Source organism: Elaeis guineensis, chromosome 4, assembly GCF_000442705.2.
Source record: "Elaeis guineensis isolate ETL-2024a chromosome 4, EG11, whole genome shotgun sequence".
Lineage (NCBI taxonomy): Eukaryota > Viridiplantae > Streptophyta > Magnoliopsida > Arecales > Arecaceae > Elaeis > Elaeis guineensis.
Genome location: NC_025996.2, coordinates 20,939,546 through 20,955,089, shown reverse-complemented (window position 1 = coordinate 20,955,089; position 15,544 = coordinate 20,939,546). Strand labels below are relative to the sequence as shown.

At 41.1% G+C, this 15,544-nt stretch overlaps 1 protein-coding gene across 1 annotated transcript; it reads left to right on the top strand.

Annotated features, from left to right (window-relative positions):
- Positions 1-7,741: 7,741 nt before the first annotated feature.
- On the top strand, positions 7,742-10,507 carry LOC105043448 (aluminum-activated malate transporter 10-like). Its single transcript, XM_010920993.3, has 5 exons — positions 7,742-8,212; positions 8,481-8,621; positions 9,126-9,398; positions 9,517-9,776; positions 9,864-10,507. Exons 1-5 carry the CDS (start codon positions 7,867-7,869, stop codon positions 10,323-10,325), a joined length of 1,482 nt encoding a protein of 493 aa, XP_010919295.2. The 5' UTR covers positions 7,742-7,866; the 3' UTR covers positions 10,326-10,507.
- Positions 10,508-15,544: the final 5,037 nt, after the last annotated feature.

Sequence of the window (15,544 nt, the reverse complement as noted above, 5' to 3'; positions counted from 1 at the left end):
TTTGAAGTTGATGGTCTGGCCTCCGCGGGCCTTTGTTCCTTCATTTTTCTTTTACTTTTATCTCAATAACATTAGTTGGTTCCCCTCTCCTTTTCTAGCACAATGAAAATCTAATAAACCTTTTTTTTTTCCTTCGCAATAAGGTTCTGTGATTTTGGAGAAATTATGATCAATGCCATGGAATTTGATTTTGAAAATGACTGAGACATCTCTGCTAATATGAACTGTCACCTGAAGACATAGTGAGAACACAATATTTTTACAATCAAGATTCTCACTACTTCTTAACATACATATTTTTATTCATAACTAATTTTCCATTTCTGTTAAAGAATTAACTAGCTGAGTTGAATTTAATAATCCTGTACTGGCTATAATTTATAGTTGGACTTTCATTTGTCCTGGTATGTTTGTGTGGGAGATGACTCTTCTTTTTTTAGATTAAGAGAAAGGCTTTTCTCTTCCATAGGAAAATAAGACTCGGATTTAATCCCATACTCAATACATATGAGGATTTATGTTGGAACACTGACGGATGTAATTGCACACATGAAATGATTTGTCTGGATTTTCTAAATCAGTTCCTCTAGGGCTTGTCCTTTGAAGGGCATAAAAGATGAAAAATAATTTATCCATCTTCTTTTATGTATTGAAAAATAGCTCCAGAATCTATTACCAATATTCTTTTGTGTTGCAACTTTTTTGGTAAATTTTTCAGAGATATCCATCTTTTGTGTAACACCATTTATAATTCAAAGCCCAATTTGCATGCTTATCATGTATTGCCGCTTAACGATTGAAGTCTAATGTCCTCGTACCAAACTAAGCTTTCAGCCTATATATATAAAACTGAAGGGGCTACATAGATTATACGAGAGCATGATAAAATAGTCAAAAATATTTTATTAAACATGAGTAAGGAAAAAAAAGATTGACATAGTCAAATTTGGAGAGAATAAAAAAATAAAAATTTCAAAACCAAAAGCAATGTGAAGTATATCTTGAGAAGCACAGATCGAGAACATCCATAGTCACTGGTGAGAGGAAAACATAAAACTCACCTATTAGAAGTAAGAGAAGGTGACTTCAAATGAGAAATATGAAAAACTTATCGAAATCTACTGATCTTTTGGCGAAAACTTGGCTGTGGATTGCAGCGATACTGTTTGGGTTAGGATCCATCAGAAGTGAAAAGATCACATAAGAGGTAAGGTTTCTTATTAGGAACATTTTAAGAACACACAAAAAAAAAGAGAAAAGGACCACTTCACTCAGACTGATGGAAAACCAACTTATCCTTCTTCCAAATAGATAAGCATTTCCATTCATTTTATGGGTACATAATATCTATAAGCAACCTTTGCAACCTTTATTTTCTATCAGAGTATGGGTGAATTGGTAGACAAAAAGGTTGACCAACCTTTTTTTTAATTAAGATATTTTACCCAAAGAACTCGGCCTAGGAATGATGGGATGAACCCGGACGCCTATCCATCTGGTGCGTGACACACCTCATCCAATTAATCCCTCTTTTATCTCGCCAAAAAAAAAAAAAAAAAAAAGCGTCCAGTTCCAGGTGACAGGAGCACAGCACTATCAGCGATAAGGTTGGTCATCCTAGACCATGGCTCCAACACACGGCAAAGCTGACGCCACCTCGAGAAGGAAAGAGCCATGGACGGCACAAGGCCTGAAGCCGTACCTCAACTTGTGGTTGGTGTGTTCGCTACCTTCAATATTTTTATATGGTGGATGAGCAAATGCCAAGCAGTGCTTTGATATGTCAGTCGAGCTTTCACACAAACAAAAAGTTAAGATGGTTCCATCAAGACAAAGATAAGTGCTGTTAATAAAGAGTAGGTGAAGGAGAGCGAGAGGTGTTCAGTTTTTTCTAATTCTTTTCTGGACTCGTCTAGTGCTGACCTAATTCTAACAGTCTAACCTAGAAGGGAGAGACAATAAAAAGAGGGGACAGCGAAGAGGACGATACGTACGTGATAAGTTGGTTGGTGTTCCCTGCTGTGGGTGTCATATTCGTGAGACCAAATGGTAGTAATGGGTTTCCACTCCGAAGAGGCCACTATAGAAAGTAGATACCTCTAATATTAGGTTTAACCCATGCATGCGCGATTGGATCTTTATTGTCTCGGGGGGGATGATGCATGTGAACAATGTTTCATACACTTGAAGCGATTTGAGATTCATTCGCATTAGAAAGTTTGAAATTGTCTTTTTGAAAGTTGGTGAAAAAATTAGGTAGATCTTCAGATGATTAGTCCTATAAATTTAGGTTTAGCACAGCCTTTTTTGGTTAAGCGCTAGTCCAAAAATACTACTTTTTAGTGCCCACAAAACTTGGAATCCTTTCTTGCATTCCAAATGGCAAAAGGTCCCTACTTTTGGTGCCAATGGGCACTTGATACATCAGCATACAAAACAGGTCGCCAAAATCACTTCTAGGAAGGCCACATCTGATGATGGCAACTAAATCTTGGTACATTATACGGCACTGGAAAGCATTATTCTCCATCACACCAACTTTTGTTCAATGTTTAGTAGTATTGTAAGTGCTGCATATTTGTCGTACAATTTGGGGCACAACTGCATCAGATTGTGATGGCTCAAAAAAAAGTGGTGAATTTTTATTTGTCAATCCAGTAAAAAGATAGGATTAGATAGCATATGGCATGCCACGGATTTCTTTAGATCCTTTCATGACTCGTATGGAAGGCTTCGTGCTTCTGCTATCCTTCGCTTATCCCAGTGAGATAAGAAATAGTAAGGGGCAGGTGGTCATGCATGGAGAGCGTGGATAGCATATATTATGGCTGTTGGGATGACGCAGTGGGAGGAGGATTTTCTTTTTAGGTCATGACAAGATGGGACTGGCATAAAATTTCAAATGTGGCATGATGTGCTGTCATGAGATGATTGGAGGTGATGCCACGTAGACATGGACCTGGACCAGATCTATCAAACCATATCTTGATCAGATAGATAAGGTTCGATTGATCAAACTGATCAAAACCAAAACTTCTTGATGTCCAGATTAGTACTTGATGTACCTGCAAAGTGTGACCTTTCAACCTCCAGCCCTCCTAAAGGACTGGATGGCCGACTAGTTTATCTGCGTGATATTTTCAGTGGGAGGGGAACATGGTGACAACATGGAGCCAAATAATGAGAAAGGGATTCTTGGGGTCCTCAGATGCTGCAGCCTGAAAATCTTAATTTGATTAGCAGAAAGAAGGGGTTTTTGGATAGATAGTATCCCAAAAAATGTTGTGGATGCTATGAGTACTACTTAGAATGAAATAGTAGATGGTGGATAGAAGCATTAATTGCCAATAGGAGAGATTGTGGATGCATGATAGACTACAAAATGGAAGTGGATAGATGCTAAGTAATCAAAATTTAACTAGCCTAACCCTTTTTCTTATTCTCAAAAAAAAAAAAAAAAAAGAAGAAGAGCAATTGAGAATGAATGTACATCATGCACGTTTTACTTTAGGAGGTTGATTTTATGATTTTATTCAAGGCCATAGTTACAAATGATAGCATTCTTATGCTCATCAAAATTTTTGGCCTAGCTATGTTATAAGGTCATAAATATGACAATAAACAAGAATCTCATAAAACTCAAGTACCAGAATAATTTATTAAATTTAAATTAATTTGTTAACTTAACATAACTTTAAATAGGATTAGAATTTAAAGTGGGAGAAAAGGTTGAGATCATGACTTACGCAATTGTCTATAAATTGTATTTTGTCTCTAATATTTACTGGTAGAAGGTTTTTTTAATTAGATTGTAAAATTTATTACTAGAGTTTTTTCATTGGACTCAAAAAAAATATAAAAAATGTTATATTGGTTGTATTAGACCCACGGCCACTTTTCTTTTTTAGAAAAAAAAAAAAAAAAAATCAACCACCGTGTCTCAAGCAATCGATGCATATGCATGCTTTCTTCTTGAGCCACATAGTTTTGTTTTTTTTTTTTTTTTTTTATGTGAACTCTTGACCAATCACCATAATTCTATGCATCCTTTTTTAACCCAAAAATAAAAATTAACCAAACAAAGATTTTTATTTGACAAAAAATATGAAAGAATGAATCACAGCCATGTATGTTTTCTCTCATGTACATTCTACTTCTACATAGCTAGTCACGATAATGGCTAAGTACTAATTATGATAATTGATGGCTAATTATAATTTTCATATTATTATTCAATTATTTTTATAATTATAATAGAAACATATTGTTGTAGTTATATTTATATTATGAATTCATTTAATATATTACTTTTATTCGCTTAATCAGAATAAATATTAATATACTTTAACATTTTATGTAACACATTATTAGAGTCATAATATTAATATTACTTAATTTTGTATATTATATACTTTCTAATAATATGATACATATAATAATGTTAGTTATAATAATATTGTATACTATATTATATTATTATAAAAATAACTTTATTGTGATTATTATGATATGTTTTATAATAAATTTATAATTATATTATATTAGTTATAAATGCATTTTTGTTTGTAATGATATTGTTAATATAAGCATCTAGAAACATTTTGATTCAAAAACATATTAAGGTTAACTATATGACTATGATAGAAGATTAAAATATTTTTATAATATTAAAAGTATTATTACTATATACATAAAATAAAAATTATCGGACAAGGCATTATGTAATATCATTAAAATTATATAATTCATATAATTATAAATTAATTATATGACACTATAAAGAGTATATATTACATTATGTTATTTATTTTAATAATTACTATCAATAGTATATAATATTAATGTAATATAATATCTTGATAATATTATTAATATGATTATTAACAAATATATTGATAATATAGTTTATCCTAGTGTTTTATTTTTATTTAAATTTTTTAATAATTTTATATTTAATTATTAAATATTATATTTCAACTAAAAAAGAATAGCTTGATGTCTGACTTGAACTACAAAACTGATCCGATCTAGTTCAGACCCAACTCGAATATGTTGGGTTGGGTTTGGATCACACTTAACCTTGATCTAATTCGAATGATTAGATAGATCTAAAATTTGTCTTGTTGACCTAATCCAATCTAATCCAATCAACTATCGGCTAGGATCATGACTTAAATATGAAATTGAGTCAGATCGGACTCAAGTATGCCTTTGTCTGATCCGATTCATTTGTAGCCCTAGTCGAGAGGTTGGCGAGGAACCTTGGAGAATGAGATTTATGCTGGGACAATCCAAATGGTTAGAAGGGAGGAATGTTTGATTGGACCATGGAAGAGAAAGGAGAAGGGAAATAAGATGGTTGTATGGGCTTGAGTTTGCTGGGATGGTGGCCGGGAAGGAGAGGAAGGAGGAAATATTTTAGCTGGGTAGGACGGTGGGCAGGAGTGGGAGATAAGATGGGGTGATGATGGAAAAACCAGGGAAAGAGGAGATGGTCGTAATAGAGGAGGGAAAACATAGGGAAGAAGGAAAGACGACGTATCTCTCTCTCTCTCTCTTTTTTTTTTTTTCTTTTTAAGTTAGTGTTTGCCTGTTTGGAAGACCGGAGCAATTGGGAGCCGTTAATATCTTCCATCTGGAACTGCCAGCTAAGTTCCCACTTCGACGCCACATCAGAGTGCAACGTTCTTTGTGTGCGACTTCCATGCTACCACAGCTTTCAATATTCCAAACAACTAAGCATGAAAACTTACTCTTGATTCCATTCCTGAAATCAAACGGCATATGGAGTGGTAGAAATGATGCCAAGCCGTAACAGCATTGTTGGGGTGTACCGACCGATCGACTATACCGACCGACCGACTGTACCGACTGACCGGCCGACCGACCGACTGTACCGACCGACCGACCGGCCGACCGACCGACCGGCCGAAGGTACGTCGATCGGGCAGACCCTTTCTACCCTCCCGACCGACTGCGTCAGGGAGTCCGGTGCCCGACTCCCGCGACGTACCCGACTGATCGTAGGAGGAATCCGAAGCTCTATCCAGCGCCCCTCGGCTGGCCACTGATCCAGGGTCGGACGGCTTCTCCAGGCGCCGTACTACCGCCAGAAGCTGTCAGTCCTGACAACGGCATTGCAGCGCGGCATTGTCCCGCCTATGGCATAGTCAATCCTAGTGATGCAACGGTCCCACGGCGAGTTAACATCTTTACGACGACTCTGACATTCTACAGTAAATTGACAATTCTTCAATTGTCCGCGCCATTAATGACGGCGCCATACCACACTCCACTATATATAGATCGAGGAAGGCAACAGTGCGAAGGCCCTTCAGCAACAAAACTCGCAGGCTTGCTCCCTTTCTCATACTCTCTCGATCGAGCTCTCTATTTTTATTTTACTGTTGCCCAGTCACCTCTCTGACTTGACCGTCGGAGGGTCTCCGTCGGAGTCACCTCCGGTCAGTGTGGATTTTTTTTTTGCAGATGCTCGTTTCCGACGATCTGACGATGAGAGAATTGGCCGCAACAAGCATTAATTAATTTCTTGCAAGTAACAGCGGGACTTCGACCTAGCCATCCTTCTAACTTCTTCCCAGGGAAAGCATAGGGAAGCTGCAACAACATTCTTTTAATAGATGAACTACACTTCAATGCTCTCTCTCTCTCTCTCTCTCCCCCCCCCCCCCCCCCCTCTCTTTTAATAGATGAACTACACTTCAATGCTCTCTCTCTCTCCCCCCCGCCCCCCCCCCCCCCCCCCCCCCTCGATATTAGCTTTTGGATTTGTAGACTGAAATTTCGGTGCCGTTTGTAACTTCTAAATCCACAGTGCCTCCATGTCTCCAAGGGAATGTACTTGGAAGGCACCATGGACAAAATCTATGGGCCCCTGGAAGTCAACTTTTATACTGCAATCAATAAGGGTTGCGTGAAACTAACTTCATAACTCAAACCAACCGGCTAGCTAGATCGAGCAAACTTCGAAGTGACTCAAGATTCCAAGCTAGACTCCACCATGGAGACTGGACCTTCAAACGGTTCGAGGAGACCAATCTCCCATTTGCCTCTCTCCGTTCCTGCGTGCGTCTTTCCGCACGCTTGCGCTCCTCGATTGGGCGTGCGCCCCGAAGAGCAGCTGTCTCATCCAATCCAGCAAACAGCTTCATGAGCTGATGTGTCACATTCCTGCTGGTCCAAAAATTTTGGTCCCATTGTTCGACTAAGCACAGGGCCCTAGCATCAGCGCCAATGTTCGCAAGACATATCAGCAGGATGGCTCGTTGCTGTGGGATGTGGCACAGATGATCGTGGCTAACGCAAAAGACGTGGGGGTTGCCTGTGGAACCGACGGTGATCACCATGTCATGATGACCGAATTAGATGCTTTTTAAAAAAAAAAAAAAAAATTTATTTATATCCCCGTGCCGCAGCGAAATCCATGTCCCGTTGCCCACCCAATCTCCACCAATTTATGTAACGTATCGCTTTCCAAAAAAGCTACACCATTTAGCACCCTCCCAACATTCCCCTGGCCCCCTCAGCAATTCACACAATATTATAACCTCTCCTCCCTCTTATATAAGCCACCAAGCCGCCCCCCACCATTACAAGACAAGAAGGTCCCTAGTCGCCCGCTCTTGAGCTCCCTCACCATCCCCACTCCAATCCGCATCACCAAAGTCAATTGGCCTCTTCCGCCATCTTCTCAAGGAACAGCCCCACACACGTACGAACAGGGTCGCAAATTAGACAAAAATAGTCCCGAGTTATTTTTGGTGTGTGACAACCAAATACAATATATATCCGTTCCGGCGTCTCAGCAATTGGATTTCTCGACCACCTTGAGTCCTTGAGAATAGGATGGCAATGGCGAACGATAAAGAAGCCTTGGATGGTTTGGAATGGCGGGTGACGGTCCCTAGTGGATCGTCGGTGAAAATGGAGTGGGAGTCTAGCGTGATCGGTAGGGCATGGACATGGTTCGCTGGTGCTGTTTTGATGGTGAAGTCCAAGGTGTTTGGGTTCGGGAAGAATGCTTGGAAGATGGGAGTCGATGACCCGAGGAAGGTCATCCATGGCATCAAGGTGGGGATCGCACTATCTCTAGTGTCGGTCTTCTACTATGCCAGACCCTTGTACGATGGAGTTGGAGGAAATGCCATGTGGGCCGTTATGACAGTTGCAGTTGTATTCGAATACACTGTAGGTAAGTACATAATAAGCATAATATAAGCTATGCATAAGATCGGTTCTAGATTAGATGTATCCATTTAGATTGGTTGCACCAATAGGAGGGAAGAATCCTGCATTTTGTTTTTTATTTGTTCTTTAACGGAAGTGACATTTTTGCATCCATCATCATTTATTGGAATTGCTTTACATCCACGCAAGTAGTACGTAATGACTCTTAATAAGACAGCTAAACCATCACTTATAGGTTTTGAGTGACAAAGTTTCCACTACCACTGATTCAGGTGGGTGCTTGTACAAAGGATTCAACAGAGCTGTCGCAACTCTTAGTGCTGGTGGCCTTGCGATGGGCATCCACTGGATTGCGAGTAAGACAGGAGAAAAAGTGGAGCCCGTAATCCTTAGTGCTTCGGTCTTCCTGTTAGGTACGTAAGAATTATATTATATTCTATGCCCTAATTGAAATGGTTGTGTGTGAGTCCCGGTACAACTGTGAAATTGTTTCATTTTAGTATGGGTCTTATGAATTTGAAATACCAGATCATAAAGGTTTGGATTATATTTTTTATGCTAAAGAATAATTAACCTCCTTTCGCAATATCAAAAGAGATTTATTTATATAAATTTTATAATGACTATCGTATGATCTAATAGTTGGTCTCATAAAAAAAAAAAAATAATAAGTGTGTATGCATTCATATATGATTATCTATTGTACGATGGATGATGTGCTGTGTATCATATCATACAACGTACAGCAAAAAAAATCCGGACTCGCAGAAGATACAGCTGGTCCCTAAATATAGTACTCTCTTTGTGTACGGAGATAACTCTCCGTGCACTGGACCAACATTTTTGTCCTTTTTTTAGTCTCTAATCGAGACACCGGTACTAGTTGGGATACTCACGTATGACTTTGCCAACATCAGGTGCGGCTGCAACCTTTTCCCGGTTCATACCCACCGTAAAAGCCCGGTTTGATTATGGTGTCACGATATTCATCCTCACCTTCAGCTTGGTCGCAGTCTCTGGCTACCGTGTGGATGAACTGCTCGATTTGTTACAGCAGCGTGTGTCCACCATCGCCATCGGAATCTCCATTTGCCTGCTCGTATGCATTCTGATCTGCCCTGTTTGGGCCAGCGAAGAGCTTCACCTCCTCATCACCAAGAATATGGAAAAGCTTGCAGAATCCCTGGAGGGTATGCTCTTCCTCCTTGACACTTTAATGCATATAAATGCACCGGTAAATCCCATATATAAGCAAAAAAATCTTTGTTCATTAATTTGCCTCTCGATCATACTTCGATATATATACAGCATGCGTTGAAGAATACTTCATGAAGGATGGAGCCGGCGATGGAAAGAATTCATGCTCCCAAAAGTCACAGGGTTACAGATGTGTTCTAAATTCCAAGGCATCCGAAGATTCACAGGCTAATCTTGCAAGATGGGAGCCTGCTCATGGCCGTTTCGGCTTTCGCCATCCATGGAGTCCATACCTCAAGGTTGGCGCTGCGATGAGGTACTGCGCTTACTGTATAGAAGCCCTCAACGGTTGCATCAATTCGGAGATTCAGGTAATATTTAGATTCCGAGCCACCGAGCTTAATAAGAGTGCGATACTAGTCTAAAATTAATTAGGATTTAAAACTGATTAATAACAGGCGCCCGAGTCCACAAAGAAGCATCTCAAAGAAGTTTGCATGAAGCTGAGCTCGGAGTCCTCAAAGGTCTTGAAGGAGTTGTCGAGCTCGATAAAGTCAATGAAAAGGTCTAAAAGTATAGATTTACTGGTTGAAGAGATGAGTACTGCAGTGGAGGAGCTCCACAATGCTTTAAGATCATTTCCTAATCAATTAACGCAAGCAGCAGTCCAACCAGCAGTAGAAGCAAATGAAGAGAAAAAGCACTCCATCTCGGTGACTACGACCTTGCCGGTGATGGAAGTGCTGCCACTAATCACGGTAGCATCGCTGCTGATCGAGATATCGGCTAGGATTGATGGGGTTCTCGATGCTGTCCGCAACTTGGCAGATCTTGCAGGCTTCGAGTCAGTCGAGAACGAGAAGCCCCCGTCTCCAACACATCAAGAACAAGAAGACAGGAAAGCCTTTCAGGAGGTCTAAAGTACTTGTTAAACTAGAAGTGAACCAGATGAAAGTCTCTGGTTGGCTTAAGGGGAATATGGGAAGAAAGACGGTGGTGCTCTTTTCCTTCGAAACCTTTGAGCTGTTAGCTAACTGTTTTAAGATGGCACCCTAGTCCTTTTACGTATTTTTTTTTTTTTTTGGAAGTAAAAGGAGGCAAAGCTACCATTATTATTAATGAAATCATGGAAACCCGTCCTCTCAAATGTACGAATTATGAAATGGATGTCAGGATAGACGGTGCCCACTAGTTTAGGGGAAAAAAAAATGAAGAAGTCGGTCATAATGCATTTGTCACAGCTTCCTAATATAATAATAGTATAGGTGCTTACTTTTTGCACATTTTGTTACAATTTGTTGGATTACAACGTGCAGAGCACTCCCGGAAAAAACAGCTAAAGTTGGTGGCACCCCTCATGGATGCCGAGTTCTTTTTTTTATTAATAAGGAATCGGTAATCAGAGTTCCTGTCATTCCACTAAGGTGCTGCTTGAATACATGCAACTCTTTAACTTTCCTGTAATTAGGTCCACAAGAAGATGGACTGCTAGATTTGGAGTCTAGCTAGTACTACTTATTTTGTGGGGATTGCAGTAACGGCAACTGGCTTTCTAATGTGTTGCTTACCTGCCAATGGAAGTTGCGACTGCAGCCAAGAAAATGTGCAGAACTGAATTTTTTTGCAATATTTTTTCAAGTACATAATTCTTATACAAAATTTCAGGGGAAAAAAACACTGAAAAAGGGCCATCTTATGCAATTAGAGTTCACTTAAATCCAATTACAAGTATGCGTTAGAGTATACAAAACGATAAAACAAAAAGGCTCCCTAGACCGAGTCTTCCCTACAAGCTACGAGCACGAACAGAGCACCCTGTCATCCACTCCATACGACCATCAGGGCCTCAGTCCCCTGATCGAAAAGCAGGAAAACAAAACAAGATGCCTTCAATGAAGAGGACACCAGCCGGACAACCTCTTCGCACCCGAATAAAAACCATGGATGGTGATAGTTTTCGGTTTCCGTATTTTAATATAATAAGGCAAGCAAATTGGAGTACTCAAAGCAAAGGATCTTTTGACTATTGCACTATTCTCTGTTGTAATCAATGGTGATGCATGAAGGTTGTGTTGTTAGTTTTCTTTGTCTTTAGTATAGTAAGGGGAGCAAATTTGAGTACTCAAAGTACAAGGGCCATTTGACCTTTTTAGTATTCTCTATTGTAATTGATGGTGATGCATGAAGGTTGTATTATTAGTTTTCTTTTGACGCAAGTTTATATATACTACTATATGCTGAAATGTTATGATGCAAGCAGTATATACAAGTGAAACCTCTAGAAGTTTGAAAAAAGGATGACGCTGACCTCACTTGCTTGGCTGCGTGTGTACGACTTAAATTTTTTTTTTTTTTTTATGTTTTATGGGATAACAAATTTGCCAGAGGTTTACTAGTGGTTAGTAAGTGTACTACCGTTGGCAGTGGAAACTACTAGGTTTCCTTTACGGCAGAAATAGCAGTAGGTTTTAAACATAAGAAGGAAATACAAGAAAAGGCACGTAGAAGAAATAATTATAATCTAATCGCAATTGGTAATGGACTCGAGACATTTCCCAAGGGCGGAGGACTGGTGTCTTTTTTCCTGAATCTGTTGGTAGTGCACCAAAATAGCCACATGAGAGATCCACCAACATTACTCTCAAAAAAGAGTACGGTCAAAAATTATATGCGGAAGCATGAAAAGAATTACGATCAGAAAAGAAAAAAAAAAAAGCTGCAAGGGCTTACCTAGGTGCAAAAAAAGATTCTGTGCATTTCCGGCATCTCACGCGGCTCAGAGGGTTGGTGGGTTTTTTTTTTTTTTGGGTTCACAAGGGTTGGTGGTTCATGCCGCCGATTCCACGTGAATTTTGCCAATCCTGCAAATCTGTTCAATGTCACATGGCATTCCAGCGCTATTAGAAAATTATATAGTTAGGTTTTTGGTGGATGTCAGGGCATTATTTTTCAAGATTTTTTTGATATCGTATGTTGCAACAGAAAAAAAAATAAAAATAAAAATAATTAAATACATGAATCAGTCAAAAAAAATTTATCTTCACAGAATATATAAATTTCACTATGAGAAAAAAAAATATTATTAGAAAAGATCTCACCCTCAATACTTGTACACTCAATCTTTTTCTCACAGAAAGTTTTTTTTTATAAAAACTCTCTCTCTAGAAAGATCCCTCTGAACTCCTGAAGCGATCGCTGTCAGCTATCCAAAAGTCCTACTCCTCCTCTCAGCGTGTGTCGTCTGCTTTCTCTCTCTGGGTTCTCTGCCTTCCAAAGCCGCACCGCACCATGACTTCTGTTGCAGTAAAACAGGTTTTTTAAAGGCTTAAAAAACCCAAGAACAATAGGAATCAAACTCCTTACAACACCCGGAGTTTTCTCAGAATCGTCGGACCATGATGACAACCTCCCTAAGCCACCACATTACGCACCGATCTATGAGAAGATGCGTAGACCGCGAGAAACATCGAGGAAACGACACCCGATCCACGATGGACCGCGAGAAATTGAGGGGAAACACCCCCTCGGTCCACACCTCTCCCTGTGCACCACCCGGTCCACGGTGGATCGGGCTATTCGAGCTCCTGCGCGGGCACGCATGGGCCTGGGCCATGCTCTGCATGCTGGGCCGCACTTTGCCGCGCCCAGGCCACACGCGGCTGTGCCACCATCGCTCCGCCGGCCCGTCGTCGATCCTCCACCGCTCCAAATTTTGTGCTAACTTCAATCGGACGTAACTCGACCATCCGAACTCCGTTTGAGGTAATCTTGAGCTCGTTGGACTATTTTTCGTTGCAGACATCGTTGTGGACTCAATATGGATCGAATCTCAAGATGTCAAATCCTAACAATCTCCATCTCGACTCAACATTCGGCCTCCTCCTAACTTTGAGAGCTTTTGGATCTCTTCGCCCCTATACCCTAGGGCAATCGTCTGCTGATCATAGATGGACAAACATGGGAGTCGAGCCAGGCCGCTCAATCCCATATCCATCATATGCTATGCTTCTCCTGACCTAAGACCTGCTCGGGGTATCATCCTGCAGCAATAGGAATCTTACATTGTGATATCGTCTTTTATCCTCTCGAGTCTCGCATCTCGTGCCCAATCCACCTCCACCTGGAGCTCCACCTCACTCTAGGCTCCTCTTGGCTCCTGAAGCTCCACCTCGCATAGGGCTCCCCACCATGTAGTAATGTCTTCTCGTCTTCTTCTTCCCCTCCAAAATAACTCTATCGCTGTATAGCACTTTCAGGATTCCTCCACCAACTACCATCCTATAGCCTCTCAAATCCAGTCTGCTCAGTGAGATAAGATTCCGTCTGAAATCGGATATGTATCGGACCTTCCCCAATCTCCTCACTGCACCATCATGTGTCCTCCAGCTGACCATCCCGATGCCTCCGATCGCACAGCTCGATCCATCCAACAGATAAATAGTGCCCACACTACTCTCCAAGAAGTCAAACTGCTCCTCACTGCAACATATATGATAGGTGCATGTAGAATCTAAAATCCACTACTGAGAAGAAATAGATATCTCATCAGATATCTCCAGGACATCTTCTTCTGAATCGCCACTGGTCGTCGCTATAGTAGCCATCGTCCGATCCCTGAGTTGAGAGCAATCTCTGGCTAGATGTCTCAACTCGTCACATTCGTAACACCTGGTCTTGCTCAAATCTCTCATCCTGGACTTGGACCGCCCTCGTCGCGATTGCTTGTCGCTCCATCTACCGCCTCTTGCTCCTTCAAAAATCATCAAAGCTGAGCTGCCACCACCTGAGCTCGAAGCTGGATTCTCCCTCCTGAGAACCTCATTCTGGAGAATCACCGTGGTGACCTCATCCATCTTGATGGTGTTCTTCTCCACTAGAAGAACAGTCACCAAGGACTCATTCGAAGGGGGGAGCGACGCTAGTAAGACCAGCGCCCCTGGTCTTCTTCTCAACATTCTCACTAACGCTAAGAAGGTCGGTGAGGATCTTCTGAAAGTGGCTGAGATGCTCCTGCACGGTCTATCCCTCAGTCATCAGTAGTTGATAGAATTGCCTCTAGAGAAAGAAAGTGTTGGTGAGAGATTTCGCCATGTACAACTCCTTGAGCTTCGACTACAGCACCGTCGGAGAAGTCTCGTCAAGCACATGGATCACCATCTCATCCGCTAGGTACATGCGGATAGTACTCACCATCTGTATTTGTAGTCATCTCCAATCCCGCACCTTTATGGTGGTCGGCTTCTCCTCACACAAGAGAGCATCGATCAATCATTGCTGGATGAGCATGTTCTTCACCCTTGCCTGCCATAAGGAGAATTGCTCTTTCCATCAAATTTGTTGATCTCCATCTTGATTAATCCTGTCTTCTCCATCTTCAGTTTTGCTCACTACCACCGCAATCTACATCCTTATACCGCTTCGCTCTGATACTATTTGTTGGTGAATGTCTGGCCAGGATACCACCTCCTAGGATCTTTTCGATACCACGCGTTGCAACAAGAAGAAAAAAAATAAAACAGAAATAATTAAATACATGGATCAGCCAAAAAAGACTCGCCTCTACGGGGTATGCAAACTTCACTATGAGAAAAAGAAAAATTACAAGAGGAGATCTCACCCTCAACCCTCGTACACTTAATCTCTTCCTCACATGAAGTTCTCCCTCACAAAAGAGCTCTCTTTAGGAAGACCCCCCTGAACCCCTGAAGCGATCACTGTCCGCTGTCCAGGAGCCCTGCTCCTACTCCTCTCAGTGCGTGGCATCTGCTCTCTCTCTCTTTGGGTTCTCTACCTTCCAAAGCCGCACCGCACGACGACTTCTGTTGCAGTAAATAGGCCTTTTAAAGGCTTAAAAAATTCAAGAACAATAGGAATCAGACTTCTTACAGCACTCGAAGTTTTTCCAAGACCGTCGGATCATGATCACAACCTCCCAAAGCCACCAGATTGCGCACCAGTCTACAAGAAGACATGTAGACTATGAGAAACGCCGAGGAAACGGCGTCTAGTCCACGATGGACCACGAGAAATCAAAGAGAAACGCCCCCTCGATCCACACCTCTCCCTATGCACTGCCCGATCCATGGTGGATCGGGCTATTCAGGTTCTCGTGCAGGCACACGTGGGCCTGGGCTGCGCC